Raw genomic sequence first — 16,085 nt, 5'->3', positions numbered from 1 at the left:
GAGACTCCACAAATGTGGGGGAGCGGATGTATTTGACAAACGTCTATGGGACAGAATTGGTGGATCTTTAAAAGTTGTAAATGGTGGTGAGGGAAAAGGAAAGAACCTAGACTGAGTCCTAAGTGCAGCGTTTGACTGCCTGGGTCATGGGATTAGTTTGAGAAGGAATAAGGAGCAGAAACCCATAAAAGGAAGAGGGTCAGTGGAAAGGAAGTTCAGGGAAACTCATGAAATTAGTTTGGGTTGTAGCGACTTTGAGATGTCAGAAGGAGATTTACATGGAGATATTTAGCAAGTTGTTGGTTAAATGATTTTAAAAGTCTAAGATGAGGTTAGCATAGAGGACTCAGATTCAGGGATTTTCAGCACAGAAGGCAGAGTTCAAAACCAAGAAAGTGGATGAGCTTGCTTAAGGAAATCATGTTTGAATGAGAAGTTAAAAATGAAACCCTGGCTCAGCATCTTGTGAAAGAAAAGAAGAAGCAATGGCCAGAGACGTCAGAGAGAATGAGGAAAACAGTGGGCAGAAGTCACAAACTAAGAGGACTTAGGACGAACTGGTCTGATATTCAAATATAGGGAGATTTTCTGTTAAAATGCAAATACTTAGCTTAATCTTAAAAAACTGGAAGGTGAGGCCACCTTTGGTCCTTATGTCCATGTAGCAATAACTGTCTAGAGTTGAGCAGGGGCTGCCCTTTTAGACAAGGCATCTGTGTCCCAGGCTGCCAAGGTACCCCCTCTCCCTACGACTGACTCCTCTAATACTCAGGCAGAGATGATGTTATCATTGCATGAAAATATCTCTAATTTAAAATATACTCTCCAATATAATGTGTATTTATATTGCATGACTATGGCTGTGACAAGAATAAGTATAGACCAAATTTGATTATATATTTCTAGGGTTTCTTGCTTGAACTTAGTCAACTTTATTCATTCATGTGACCTAGTTGGTTTCTCTGGACTTTTGGGTTTACAACCCTGAAAGAATTAGAAGCTAAGGAATAGAAACTCGAAAGAACTAAGTGGTGCCAAATGAAATAGAGCAGGCCAGAGAGTTGTTCTATGGCCTTGGTGGTGTCCTACCCCCTTCTGGTGACTTGGACTAAATTCCCACGTTATGAAGCCACCAGAGATAGTGGGGTAAAGGCAGCTCATTTGATAAGCATCTAGTGGGTATCAAACTGTATTAGGTATATTACATATATCATCCCACTTAATGCTCACAACACCACTGCGATGTAAATACTATTTTCCCCCTTGACAAAAGAGGAAATAAAAGTTCAGAGAGGTTAAGAAACCTAACATGCATATCCAATAAGGGGCAGAGCCAGGCTTTGAACTCAAGTTTACCTCCAATGCCCACTGTTCTTTCCGTAACACCAGCCTACCTTCCGAGCAGTAGATAAAACAATTGAAAAGATGCAGTAAGGTGGAGAAATTGGACTAAAAGAACCAATTAAAAAAAAAAAGAATTTCAATTGCATAATATCCACTACAAATGCCAATCAAAAATTCAGATGAAAGGAATCTACGACAGCATATCCAAGTATAAGACTGATAGTTTGAGAAAAGAGTATAACAGTATTCTGGACACTAAACATCAACAGAATAGTAATGTTTTCTCTCTGCTTTTCCAGAGCCTTATGGAATTTTAACCCTTGACAAAATATCTGTTTACACAAAGTTTATGATGTACCTAAGCATGATTTAGTATAAACGTGAAGGGGGAAAAGAACGAGATAAAAAACAAAACTAGAAGAAATGTAGTGTTCAAAATAAGCCACCTGCTTAAAACTTCTGCTCTCGAAGAAAGGGAGGGAGTATATTTTATTATTAAGTAATTTGGCTATTACTAGCTCGGCAAAAATTATGATCTCATATGAATGTGTTCTTGTTGAAAATGCTCAAATACGAATCATACTTAATATATGTTATTGAATCAGCAACTATTGTAATTCTGAATCTATTCTACATATTTTAGCTTATTTTTCAATTCTCTAAAGGATTCAGTCATATTCTCAATTAACATAGCTCTTGTATTTTTTTCTAGTTGGCAAATTTCAACTTCATCAACTCAGCTGGTTTTGCTTTTAATTCAAATGAGTAGGGTTTATACAGTGTTTGTGTACTTTGTGTTATAATTCACTCTTTTACCAGACCCTAGACTGTCGTTCAATATAGTAAGAGTGCATTACTTCACTTGTTCAGAATTTATGCTTTCAAGGAGAGGAAGGCTGATATGAAGGGAAGTCAACAGGGCGGACATGATAAACTTCAGTTTCTCCCAATAAACTTGGAAATTGCTTTGTTAGTAAATGAGCCAAGTGAGTACAAATAACACTTACACCTTACTAAAAAATATCTCCCTGATGAAAATTAGCTGTACGACAATGTAGAGTTAAATGTAGTCTCAGACATGACATTTGAAAGCCTAGGTCAGAGACCTCAGAAATTATTTGATCCAACGACTGCCTTCAGACAGGTAAGGTATCATCAACTGCTTTTTAGAAGTTCAGCAGCTGAAGTCTTCAAGATAGGTACTTGGTTTACACTAATAAAACTGAATGTCTTTATTGAAACAATGTGACTCTTTCCTTTAGGTATATGGACTTTCTTCCTATTTAGAGCAAATTTTTGTGGGCTCAGTGGACATGTCAGAAACTCCTTACATTCCAAAAAGCCTATGAGTCAACACATCTATGTGACAAGGAAGCCATTGCTTTAAGGTACCATTTCCCAAATATGGCCAGTGTACATAGATATTTGGAGATGAGGCCAGCATAACTGAGAAGAGTCACAGAAGTGGTGACTAGAAGACATGGACTTACAGCCACTGAGGCACATAGTCAAAGAGCCCCCATATATCACTATGCTCAGTACTTTAGCCAGATGGAGAGGGAAATTGAGACTGGAAGAGATTATTTCCCCAAAGACAAAGTGAAAGAACAGTGCTCAATCAAGGTTTGAATTCAGTACTCCCAAATCCTGGTCCAGTGCTCTTTCTATAATAATTAAGCTGCCTCAATGACAAAAAAAAAAAAAAAAAAAAAAGTTAAAAAAATTTCTACATCTTTAAAAAATGAAAAAATTATCTGCACTAACATTTGTAAAAAATAAACCAATAGTGTCACATGAGAGATTGACTTTGATGTTTTCCATTATTATCTAAAACGATATTTAACCAAATTGTAGTATTCCAGGTTGTATTAGACATTTTCCCTCTTCGCCATTTGGGGAGTTGCCTTTGAACAGATTTTTAAAAATCAAATAAAATTTTGTTTATTATTTCAAATGCCTGGTTGATATAAATCAAGGCTGTAATAAGCATTTTTTTATATACTTTAGTTCCCTAAGGAAAATAATGGGTAGTCAAAAATATCCCAACCTATTAAAAAAGATCAAGAACATTAGAATCCCTTCCTTTTTTTCAACATCATGTATGTCTACATATTCAAAACAAAGATGAAAAGAACAGGATCCTGTCAGGTTCTGAATTACTTTTCATTGATTTAAACACTGAAAGTAAATTAACAAGCTCTATGTATTAGTCATAGTCAAAGTTGGCCCCTGACTTATGAATGACCGGGGAATGATACATTAGCTGAAGTGGTAAGCATCTGGGAAAAGAAAACCAGGCTCAAGTGTATTATGTTACAAGTTCTAGATTTGCAGGTGCATTACACAGAGACACCTTTCCACAGACAGACATTATGCCTGGTACACTGTGTCATATGAACAAGAAGTAACTCAAATTTCAATGCAACACAGTGGAAACTTCAGCCTTGTCAACATGAATAAATGTGTCCCTACGCTGAATACCCATGCACCAGGCAGCTTATTCATAATGGAACCTGAAATGTGTGTTAGTCAACGGCACAGAGCCAGTGACAATGCCAGTGATAATGCCAGTAACAACAGACAACATTGCGTCTTATTGAAGAAGTCCAAGAAAACAAAACAAAACCAACTCTTCCACTCACCGTTCCTGTTGTGCCCAATGAAAGATGATTCATCTGTTGTGTCAGGGGGCCCATCATGTTTGCTGCCTGCATTGACATAGGATGATCCATTGTCGGCGTAATCACAGCACCCTACAAGCACACACAATGTCCATCTGAAAACAGGTTCCACAAGGAAGGAAACTTAAAAAAAAATGAACACAGCGAACTGTCTCAACATCAAATGCGCTTGCTTTTTAATGAAAAGGCTAAGCTCAAGCATGTATGATTTTTACATCCACCCGTGCCAGTTTGTGCTTGTCTAAACAGACAGCACTACTGACCTCCTTTTCCTCACATCTGTATGTGTCTAAAATATTTATCATTTACAATTCTAACACTGAATATAGAATGTTACAAGATACCATATGTATCTTCTTTCATTGTTCTAAACACAAACTTCTCTAACTGAAAAATATTAATACTATGGAGATTATCTAGTTTCTCTTGATACTGAATAAGAGTAACTTTTGGCTGATGTCTTTATCCATGATTTATATGGTTAATTATTGATCACCTCTATACAATCTACTACCAGGAGAATAATGCTGGCTCAGATGAGTCTCTTGACTGGATCTCTTTGAAAGACAGATTAAAATCTAACATAAATGATATAAAAATTAGACCAACTATTTTCCATGTTTTTTCCTCCTAATCTTTGACCTACTTTCTATCTGTGCTTTTGAAACAAGACAGAATACTGAACTCTGTTAAATGCTGGTCAAATGCAAGGCTGCTAAAATATTAGTGGAAAAAACAGGTCAAGCTTTTCATAAGGTGTTAGGAAAGGCCTACTTCTAGAATATGCTTTTTGATTTATTATAACTGTTGAGAATGCAAAATTTAACAGACATTTTTAAAAACTTCTGTTCATATACAAAGTTGCACGTAGATAGTAGAGCAAAGGGCAAGCCCTTTCCTTTCTTCATCCTACTTACTCTACCTTAATTGACTAGCCTGGAGAACAAAACAATATATTTTTTTTAATTGAAAAGCTAGGGCTGGATAGAATCTTTGGGGTTTCAAAGCTCTATTTTAAAGATGGTAATACAGATAGAAGCTCATGGTATGGCAACTCATTTAAATACCTAGTGGTAATAAAATGATTATGTATCTGAATGCTATTTTTTTTTCTGTAAACATTTTTCTCACTATGTGACGTTTCTCCCCCCATATAAGTGAACATTTTGAAGAACCAAAACGAGGACAGATTCATGTAGATGGCAGGATCTCACTTCCCAAATTACCCACAAGCAAATGTTTCTTAGAACGTTTCCTCAGGATGATCAATTCCTCATGGTATGTATTATCCAAATCTAATTTCCTGACTGTATCTGTTAAAAGATCAGGTTCTCACTCATCCTTCCTTTATGGGCTCACCTTCGTTAATATGGAGGGAGGACAGAAATTGAGCCAAATAGTTGGAAATGCTTGATTTTCAGAGCCAACATCATTTACAAGGACATTTGCACACGAGCTAGCATCAATCAGAAAAAATATTTTATAGGTCTGTAGCTTACAAATACACATCCTGTTCATTTTTGTTGTTTTGTTTTGGTGCATCCATGAACTGTCATTCATCGGTACGCTTCTTGAATTAAGAGACATAATAAGATAAGCTTTTACTTAATTTTTCTTTTTCTTCCTGCTGCCTGAATTTCTTTAAACAAAACCACCTTACTTTTTCCTTAGAAAACAACAACAACAACAAAAATTCTGGCCCTTATTTCCGGTATTTGTTGTGCTAGACCAGCAGTAAACACTTTAAGAAGAACCTGCTCCTTCTTAAATCACTTAGGGATAAACTATAGAAAAACCTCAGAGCAAAGACAAAGTCCTAAACCATTGTTTTTCAAGCAAGAGGTGGCATTTTTCACAACATTCTAATCCTTAGCAGGTGCAATACTTCAATACTGTTCCCGAACTTGAAACTTAGACTACCTTCTTAGAATTTTGCCCCTAGAAGCTCCAGCAGCTAAACTGCCACCATCCCAGAAACCCCTCAATTGTCATCAGCTTGCTGTAGCTACATAAAGGATTGTTCATCATAAATCAGAGATAAAGAACAAATTGTGTTTGGCGGAAAAACTTCCTTCTCTGTGCCCTAGAGGCGACCTCATTCTCCAGTGGGGCAAGAGGTAGACTTTAGTCTTTGTTTGGGAGGCAGTATGCAAATGAGATATATGAGCATATGACAGAGGAATCAAAATCCATGCATGAAAAGAATAGAAGGACTGAACTGCCTGCATTTGGAATTAATTTAGGAAGGATTGTCTGGACTCCTCAGAATCCTTTCTCATCAAGTGTTTGGGGACTCATTTGATTACAGATGACACAGAGTGAGTGTTGCTTCTGTGGACAAACCAGAAACTGACAATCAAAGGGAAGAGTAGGAAGAGATTTCTCATAATTTGGAATTGTAAATAGCAGCAGTAGGCATAAAGTGGAAAACAATTAAGGGAAACATTCCTTTCCTAACCAGGCCATTTATTGCAAATAAATGAACAATAAAATAAGGATTCTTGGGGAAGGACATGTATGAACATGCATTCTTGTTCATATTCAGTAAACATGTTCAATGAAGAAAGGATTCCTGCAAATTATTAAGAACATAGATTCCTTAATAGTTTCAAGGGATGAAAGAAATTTACAATCAGTGGGTAAATCAGAAGTAGGAGACAGGAACCCCTTGGAGAGACTTTACTGGGGACAGACAACTTAGAGGGTTTGAAGTACAGGTTATCTATAATCAAGACAGGTGTCTGTCAGCCACTTTGCTCATCAGAGATTACAGAATCTCCTCTGTGTTGTGCAGGGCATTAAACAAAAGAAAACAAAACAAAACAAGGAAGAGAGAAAGAAAAAAGAACAAAAAACCCTTACGTTTCTTAAGGCAAGTGCCCCCAACCGTAACTGTGCCTCATTGAATATACTGTCACGTCCATTCTTATCCAATGCATTTAAGCCATAGATTGAAGAGGGTTTTGTGACAGATGTTGCCAACACATTAAGAGTAATTTCGTTTACTCCAAATGTATAGAATGTGCTATCTGACAGAGTTCACTTGGCAAATGGCAAAGCAAGAGGAAACAGATTTTTCATTTTAGCATCTCCGGATGTCTGGGTTTGTTCAATGTTTAAGCTGCAGAGAAAAATACTGTAACGTGCTATAATTCCACTAAAAAGCACAATGACCAAACAGCTGATGGGAATGTCTGGTCTATTGTAGCCAGTGTCTCTGCAAAAACAAAGCTGTTCACACTCAAGAGATGTGGGGCAGATCTGGTCGCCCTAGTTCTGAAATAAACAATTTCAGCAGTAATCGGACAAAGTTCCCAAAGATCATTGATGTAGAGTAAACGTATCTGAACTGAGGCCAGAAAAGCATCTGTGTTGTGAACCTTCCGCCAATAGTTTAAGGAAATGTTAAGTCTCGGAGAGTTCATGAGTATTTGAATTTCTCAACTGAATTACAGGATCGGTGTGAAATCAGGGGAAACATGTGCAAGCTCTCCCCCCTCAAGAGCACACACAGTGGGCTATACTCAGGGCAGAACATAGAGGGCAAGGAGAAGAGTTACCTCTATGAATACACCTGTGAGTGTTAGTGTTGTAGACCAGTGCCACGTCAAGGGTGATCCGTGGGCTGGCAGCACGAGCAGACCGAGAATTGGAATTAGAATCTCTGAGCTGTCGGGTCTTGAAATCTGTGTTTCCACAAGCTTTCCAGTGGCTTCTGGTGTCCCCTGAAATTTGAGAAGTGTGCTCTTGCCTATAAAATGCTACTGTATAGGCCATAGATGTATGTATCTATAGATGTATCTATAGATGTCATAGATACAATGTCTTAGGTATAGACACGTGGTTTTATTTTATTTATACTGTTACCTGATTATTTGCTTGATACCAATGTTGCAATAGGGCATGATTATAGCCATAATAACGTTATATCTTACTTAAAAATGCAAAAAGGTCAAGCCCGAATTTTTGATGAGCTGCAATGGGGCCACTGTCTAAATAATTCAAGTCTAATCCTGATGACCTGGCACGTCTCCATTTGACCAGTGTGGCTTACGCTGTAGCATAATTGAGAATTTACCCTCTTTGCAACCTTAGTAAGCCTTGAGTTCGAAATCATAATAATGTAAAAGGTAAGAAAACTATTCGAATCATGTAAGTGACAAAAAAGAAAAGGAAAGAAAAGAAATACCACTCTCTTTTTTTCTCTTTCTCATGTCTAGAAGCCTTAGGTCGAACTGTTGGTGGTCCGTTGCACACTCTTTTCCTATAGTGACTTGTGCAAAACCCTAAGGCTTTTTAATAGTAATCCTTCAACATGACTTTAAAAACCATGGTTTAAGGTCACTTATCTTCTTTCTCATCTGTATGTTTTCTGCTTCTCTGTCAGTTTCCAATATTTCTAGAATAAATATGCAGTCAATTCTATGTCCACCAACCCTATTTTAGCACATGTAAAATGGAGTGCGGAGAATAATACGAGCCCACAAGGAAACTGGTTAGCAACAATAATTTCATAATATAAATAGCATGAAGGTATATCATTTAACTTGGGGGAAAAGCTACCCAACTGCAGTGTCCTGCAATGTTGGTGTGCAGCATTCCTTTTTTTTATTTATTTTTTTAGTGTTTATTCATTTTTGAGAGAGACAGAGACAGAACACGAGTGGGGGAGGGGCAGAAAGAGAGGGAGACACAGAATCTGAAAGAGGCTCCTGGCTGTCAGCACAGAGTCTGACGCGGGGCTTGAACTCACAAATGGTGAGACCATGACCTGAGCCGAAGTTGGATACTCAACTGAATGAGTCACCCAGGCACCCCAACATTCCTTATAGTATATGTACAGATGTTTAATATTTTCATCTGTTTATGTTGTCATGTTTTTCTTGTTATTGTTTCCTTTTATTATTTTCTTTCTTTCTTTCTTTCTTTCTTTCTTTCTTTCTTTCTTTCTTTTCTTTCTTTCTCTCTTTCGGCAGGTGCTTGGCATGGTTTAAGAAAGGCTGCTGCATAAAGAAAACAAAAAGGGAGCAGGAAAGGCCTCCATCTTTAGAACACTCATTAATCCTCAACTATCTTGACAAATTTCAACTGGCTTGGAGGGAGCAGTCTGACTTTTCAAACAATTATGTCTGAACCCCAAAAAGCTGTGGTGAAGCTGGTAGACAGGACTTTAATCGTGAAAGCATTTGCTTTCATTTTTGACAAATGTTGGAGGTATGGAAAAATGGCGAATAACCATGGTTAAGCCGAAAGCCATGCTGCCCCAGGACCCCATTTTAGCACTGAAGCGCTTCCTTTTTGTTATTATTCTCTTTTAATATTTTCCATCTAAGAGGGCAAGGGTCATGTTTATACACCTTTTATAATCCTTATAAATAAGAATTGCAAGCTGCAGGTACTGAAAACAGTTTTCATGGATTAATATTATATATCAGCACCACTCGTTGTTCAGTTGAATTAAAAATAGCTAACATTTACTGATTTTTTTTATTTAGATTGGTCATACTAAAGGGCCTACATCACATCTGCCTGTTCAGCACTATCTTATTGCTGTCCACAGTTTGAAGCATACGATGCCTGCTTCAGAAATAGTGGTTGGAAGAATGATATAAAAGCAGAACTCTAAATCAAAGCATACTTAAAACACTGCCTTGAGATTTCTAATCAAAATGGAGCAATCCAAAGATGTGGAGAAAACCTGTTCTCACAAGGGCCAGTTCAGTTTTAAAATGATGGTCTGCCTCGCCGATACGTGCGTGTGTTAATATCATCAACCACCATTTCCTTAAAGATGAGATCTGAAATTAACTTGTAAAAGGTTCTACCAATGTCACCATAGCATATTAATAGCAATTTTTAAAATAAAAAGTATCTGTGTATGTGAATATACCAGTGGTTCTCAACAGAGGGAAATTTTACATTGTCTGGAAGGGACATTTGGCAATGTTGGGAGATATTTTTGGTTGTCACCTTGGGGAAGGGTAGTATTGATACCTAATGGGTAGAGAGGCCACTGAAGTCACATCCTACAACACGCAGGACAGCTCCCCACAGCAAAGGATTAGCCAGCTGGAAACATCTTTAGTGTTGAGATTTAGAAACCTTGGTATAAATGTGTATGTATGTATGTATGTGAATGCTTTTATACACACACACACACACACACACACACACACACACACACCATGCATACAAAATGAGGAAGTTGTGAAACTGCAGTAATTAGAAAAAGAGTATTAATCCACTTTCTGCTTTCTACCGCTAACAGCAAACTTTAGATTTTATGCTGAGACTTTATTTATGATATAAACCAATTTCTGAAAGATCAGACATCTAAATCGATTGCCCAAATCCTCTAATTCACCAATGAAAGGAGGCAAGACTATTATGTGACTTTCAATGGCTATATGAGTATTTTTGAGTTCAAATTTATGCTACTATTTATTTTGGAAATATGGCTGACAAGAGCTGAGTTTCTCTTTCTTAAGTTAGACTCAATTCGATTGGCATAACAGTTGCACTGCTTCCTAGAGATGTGTAGCTGTGGGCTAGAGGTATCTAGAAGTAGGGAATTTTACATTGCTCTGTAGTCAATTTAAAAGAGTTGTGTACATAGGTTTTGTAATGAGAGAATATCTATTAACTGTAAAAATGGATTTTTTCTACTCTTAAATATTCTTAATTTCATGTTGCTTTTTGATTCAGTTACCATTAATTGGAAGTGTTTTTTTTTAAATATGTAGTATTAAAAGACACCAAAAACCAAATTAGTTTTTTACAATTGAGTCCCCTTTAAAAGAATCCTAATTATATACCATGCCTATTCAACTGTGAATAATGGTTTCAATTATTGGTTAAGCACCTATTTATACAATAGTGTCATTCTGAATGAGAATATAAATATGTCACATTGAAGTATTTCTTACCGAAGCAGGTATATAGATAATTAGAATTCTCAACAATGCTTTACTGAATTCTTTAGAGTTTTATGCTTAACTAAAGAAATTTGTTCAGCAGTGACTTTTGATGTTTTCAACAAGCTTCTTTAGAATTCTAATAGAGCAAAATGGCTTTTAAATATTCTACATTATTGAGAGAAAGTTGAAAATTTGAAGACTTTGGGCCCTGATGTCAAGTGGTTTTGTTGATGGTGAAATAGAACAATTAGTTCCTTCATCATTAAAGATTTACACCTGGCTAAAATTATAAAAGGAATTTCATAATGCAGGTGGGCTATCATATTCTTTTCCTTTCAGACGTCTTACTTAAAGAGATCATAGTTGCTGAGCCAATGGAAACGTTAAGTGTGCATAGAACGATCCTGGGGTCTCTTAGGTGAGTTTCTTATGATTTCAGCAGCAATGGGTGAATTGGCATTCATCAGCCTTCTATTCCAATCACGTAATCAGTGCGTGGCTCTCAGCTAGGGGGCATCTACCACATACAAACATGTGTGCCATACAAATCCATGATCACAGAGATGTGGTATAGACATGACAAAACCACACTATCTTTGTGGAAAAACTAATGGCACAATCTAAACCATTCATCTTCACTAGGAAGGGCTCCTGTGGTTATATGCCTTCCTCACACAGACATACAGGTCCAAAATTAGTTTCAAGAGACTTGAGGGGAAAAATGGGGTGCCTGGGTGGCTCAGTTGGTTGAGCATCTGACTCTTGATTTTGGCTCAGGTCATGATTCCAGGGTCATGAGATTGAGTCCCAAGTTGGGCTCTGCACTTGAGCACAGAGCCTGCTTGGGATTCTCTCTCTCTCCCTCTGCCCCCTCCCCTGCTTGCTCTCTCTCTCTCTCTCTCAAATAAAAAATACATAAAATAAAGAGATGTGAGAAGAAAAAATTAAAGACCACAAAGATATCATATTTACCAATAATATTATTAATTATAATATATTTCACCATCTTTACTACTTTTTAAGATACAAAGAACCCCCCCCATATCTGCTTACCAAATATATTACATAGTAGAAAATTATATTAGACATATGGAGGACAGCTCTTAACCATTTTCCTATGTCAACAATGGTAACAACAACAACAAAAATGCATATCCCTTTAAAGATGAGCAGAACTGATATTTTTGTTGTTGTTGTTGGTTGTTGTTCCACGGGTGATACGGGGAAAATCATGTCAAACCGCCTTTTCTACTAAAGTACAGCCTAGCTCACATTTTTATACCTGAGTTAGCATCTTGAAAAATACTATTTCACAGTAGGAATGTCACATGTGGAGGACACTGGTACTGTTAAGCCAATGGCGATTATAAGTTAATGTGTAACAGAAGGGAAGGAGGAAGTAGGGCAATTCAGTAATGGAAACAAAATATTTCCCATTCCTCTTTTCCTATACAAAAGCCATTTAGACTGAATGGACAATAGGGTCACCCATGCGAACGTGCCCCCCACTCTGTTTCCACATTATCTGAGCCCAAACGAAGGCTCATCTAGGTAGGTCCAGGACGTCCTTTTTGCCATAGTGCATCCACTCTGTAAAGATCACATGGCTTCCAATTTACATTTCCTGTCTAGTTCCCCAAGACTATCCACATGAAGCCTCTCCCCTCCCCACACTGAACTACTCGTCTTCCTCTGACCCATCTTGCTTGCAACCCTTGGTGTCTTTGCCCCAAGTCCTGGGCACTAACAGCAGCTTTGCATGCGTACTCTTAAGATTCTTACCAAATGCTACATTCTAGGGAACATCTCTTGCGTCTGACCCAGGTTGTTGGCCATTTGTTCCTCTCTTTTTTCACAACTTTTGGCACATGCCTTGACCATGATCATACTTTATTTCTCCTCTGGGTTGTTTTAACTGTGCCATTCATGATGTTTTATGTATTTTCTAATGGTTCCAAAGCCTAGCACAGTGGAGATCGTGAAACAGGTTGTAATGGTGCCGAATGACTAAATGAGTGAATGGTACTTATTTATTAGCCAAGGCTCCCACGTCTTTGAAGGGATGCAAAACAGTAACAGCTACTCCATGCTCAAATTGGACAAGAGGATTCCCGAAACAGAAGCACCATCTTGATTGGAAACTGGATGGTCCTTAAAAATCCACCCATCCACGCTTTCCTTTAAAATGTCCCTGTCTGACCACTGCTACCTTGATGTTCTTGTCATTGAGTATGAGAATTCCCAGGTTCTAAAAGCCACACACTACCCAGGGAAATTTAATGTTGGAGTTCACCACTTGATTTCCATCCTTTGGAAGAATTCTATGTACCTGATTCAATGCTACAAAGTTTCTTTTATATATCACAGCCAAGGCACACAGCCACCAATGCAGTGTAAGCTCTTTTATTAGGGCTTTCCTGTGCCACAAACTGTTTTAAGAGCCATATATCTGCCCAAGATTCTTGTCAGACCTTGTGATGGAATAAGAGAAGAAATGCTTTATTCACTTGTACACCAATCACTTTGTATACCTCCACGTAGATTTTCAAATGCAGAGAGTTTAAGATGCCCGTCAGAAGCAGTATTCCAGGCCAGCCTTCTTCCAAATGATAAAGCAAATAGGGTTCCCAGCAGATGTCTGAATATTTATGGGCAGGATCTTTTGTCCTGGTAAAATGTTTATCTCGCTTTAACTAGCACTCAGGACCGGGAGCTGTCATAAAGCTTCTCATTAAAATCTTCTCCTTACTGACAAACAGGCCAAAAAAAAAAAAAAAAAGCAAACAAAAAAAAACAATAAAAAAAAAAGCTGGTTGCAAATCATTGTCAAGGTCTTGTAGGATCCTATTGGTGAGTGGACCTGGGAAATCATTTCTCAAACCACAGGAGTGATCAAGAGGAAAAGTTGCCTGTTATCTTACTTATGGCCATTGTTTATAGTGCAAATTGCCTAAAAATGTCACAAGGCACTTTGATTTTTGTCATTACTAGGAGAATAGCGATTCCTCGTCCTGCAATTTGCTACAAAATGTACTTTATGTTGTGGTCCCTCAGAGGACATTTCTGGGCTATTTGTCTTCTCCTTTAAGACATTTTTAGGAATTTGCCTGGTTAGAGCTGGCAACGCAACCAGACCTAAGGATATGAGTATAAAGTCATGACCCTATTAAAAACCTAATTTACTCCCTTTAAAGTACACTTGCTATTAGAACTATTGTCACTGACATGTCTCCAAGGTGGTATATATCCTGTGATGGAATGTTTTGTAATATAATTCTGAGATAAAATATGACCTAGTGGAATGGCCATATCCTAGGGTAAAATTTACATATTAGCATCCAACCAAGATACATTCTCTGGTCTGCAAGATGTTAGTTAAAAACGTAAAGTTGTCCAGTAGATGAGATGAAAAACAGCTTTGTGTTTCTATTCTTCAGTGTCCTATTTCTTGTGGACTTTGTGCCAGAAACTTAGTTACGTCCTTTATTCCACTTAGATTTTATGGCCACTTCTCCTAAACAGTAATGCTATGTTAGTAATTTCGGATTTTTCTGTTGAATGACTTCTGCTAATTAACAGCACCTGCAAAATACTGGTCTTAAATTCTCTAGTACGTTCTTCCTCAAAGCATAGTCTGCGATCAGGTAGGATCATCTGGGAGTTTAATGCGGACTCTCAGGTCTGGCCCCACCCCCACTGAATCAGAATCTGAATTTCCATACGTGAGGAATTTCCATACGTGAAATTCCTTACGTGAGTCATATCCATGGTAAGCTTTTGAGAAGCTTTGCTCTATTTTTTTTTTAATTTCTGTGAGAGATTTATATTTCTGGAGAGATTTTTGGTTTGTTTCTTAATCAGTTTGTTAAATCCTTTTTCAGTGCACATTTGAGGGTCAAGTAGCTTCAAATAATGTTGGCAACATTAATACGCCTCCTTGTTATAACCACAGAACAGCCGGTAACATTTAGTTTCAGTTCCTCAATAGTCTCCACACGGCTTCTCCTTTTCTCCATAAAATCTCCCATACAAAAAAAAAATTCCTTTCATTTCCTATGACATGTTTTCAAGGCAACCGTCACATTGAAATCTCTATTCTTTCCAAATAATATCTTCGGCTTCACCAATGAGTTTGGAATAATGGCTATTACAGTCAAGTGTTAAATGAGATGCTATAGGCCTTGTAAAGTATAGTCAACATCTAAATATTCACACATGCCATAAATATAAAGTGTTAATAAGGTATCAGAAATAAAATTCCAAAATACTGTTACTTGCCAGGCCCTGATGGAATTTACAAAAAATGCCAGTCAGTGTAAAATCAAAGTTTTTAAAATTAGTTAAAAACTAAAGTTTTTTAAAAATTTTATCATTACTTTTATTTTTGAGAGAGAGAGACAGCGTGTGAGCAGAGGAGGGACAGAGAGAGAGAGAGGGAGACACAGAATCTGAAGCAGGCTCCAGGCTCCTAGCTGTAAGCACAGAGCCCGACGCGGGGCTCGAAATCACGGACCGCGAGATCATGACCTGAGCCGAAGTCGGACGCTTAACCGACTGAGCCACCCAGGCGCCCCCAAAATAAAAGCTTTTAAAATCTCTGTTGTCTTGCCCCTCTTCCTGAATTCCTGAATCAAATTTCCAACAGCTCACTAAATCTAGAATCACAAGCATCTCAAAACAACCGTGACCCATCCTGAATATTTTCTCTTTTTCGATTCCCACAACATGTTCTTTCTCTTCCGTTTGATCCTTGAAAAAATAAAGAAAAGTCCAGGCCATCCTTGCCTTTTCCTCCCTCATCATGCATAACAAACCAGTAGTGAGTCTTGTCACTGCTCTATCATAAATATCTCTAAGTTTCTATTCCTTCCTTTCAAGTGCTACTGGCTGAGTCGAATGCTTCACCAGGTCTCATGAGGATTAATCCAATTACTTCCCGTGGTGTACCTCCCTCAGTCAGGGCATGCTGTAGACGTTTATTTTTTAACATTCCCTCCACATGTTCATAGTCTCCCGCAAAGTGTATCCTGCTTTTTCAACCTAGAATTGGGGGAAAAACACCCTACATTTCTCATCTGTTACATATAGATATGTGACTTCTACTAATTAGAAGCACCTGCAAAGACTTAGATTTGCAAGAGAA

General features: G+C 37.7%; 1 protein-coding gene across 9 annotated transcripts in view; it reads right to left on the bottom strand.

Annotated features, from left to right (window-relative positions):
- Positions 1–16,085, bottom strand: part of RBMS3 (RNA binding motif single stranded interacting protein 3) — a 1,316,996-nt gene that overhangs the window by 69,768 nt on the left and 1,231,143 nt on the right. For all 9 annotated transcript variants that reach the window (XM_053221878.1, XM_053221882.1, XM_053221883.1 and 6 more), the window contains one exon: positions 3,987–4,097. In XM_053221878.1, the coding sequence (XP_053077853.1) occupies positions 3,987–4,097 (111 nt within the window). The remainder of the gene's footprint in view (positions 1–3,986; positions 4,098–16,085) is intronic.

The sequence above is a fragment of the Acinonyx jubatus genome, chromosome C2 (assembly GCF_027475565.1).
Source record: "Acinonyx jubatus isolate Ajub_Pintada_27869175 chromosome C2, VMU_Ajub_asm_v1.0, whole genome shotgun sequence".
NCBI lineage: Eukaryota > Metazoa > Chordata > Mammalia > Carnivora > Felidae > Acinonyx > Acinonyx jubatus.
Note: the sequence above shows the minus strand (reverse complement) of the source record. Positions and strands in the feature narration are given on the sequence as shown.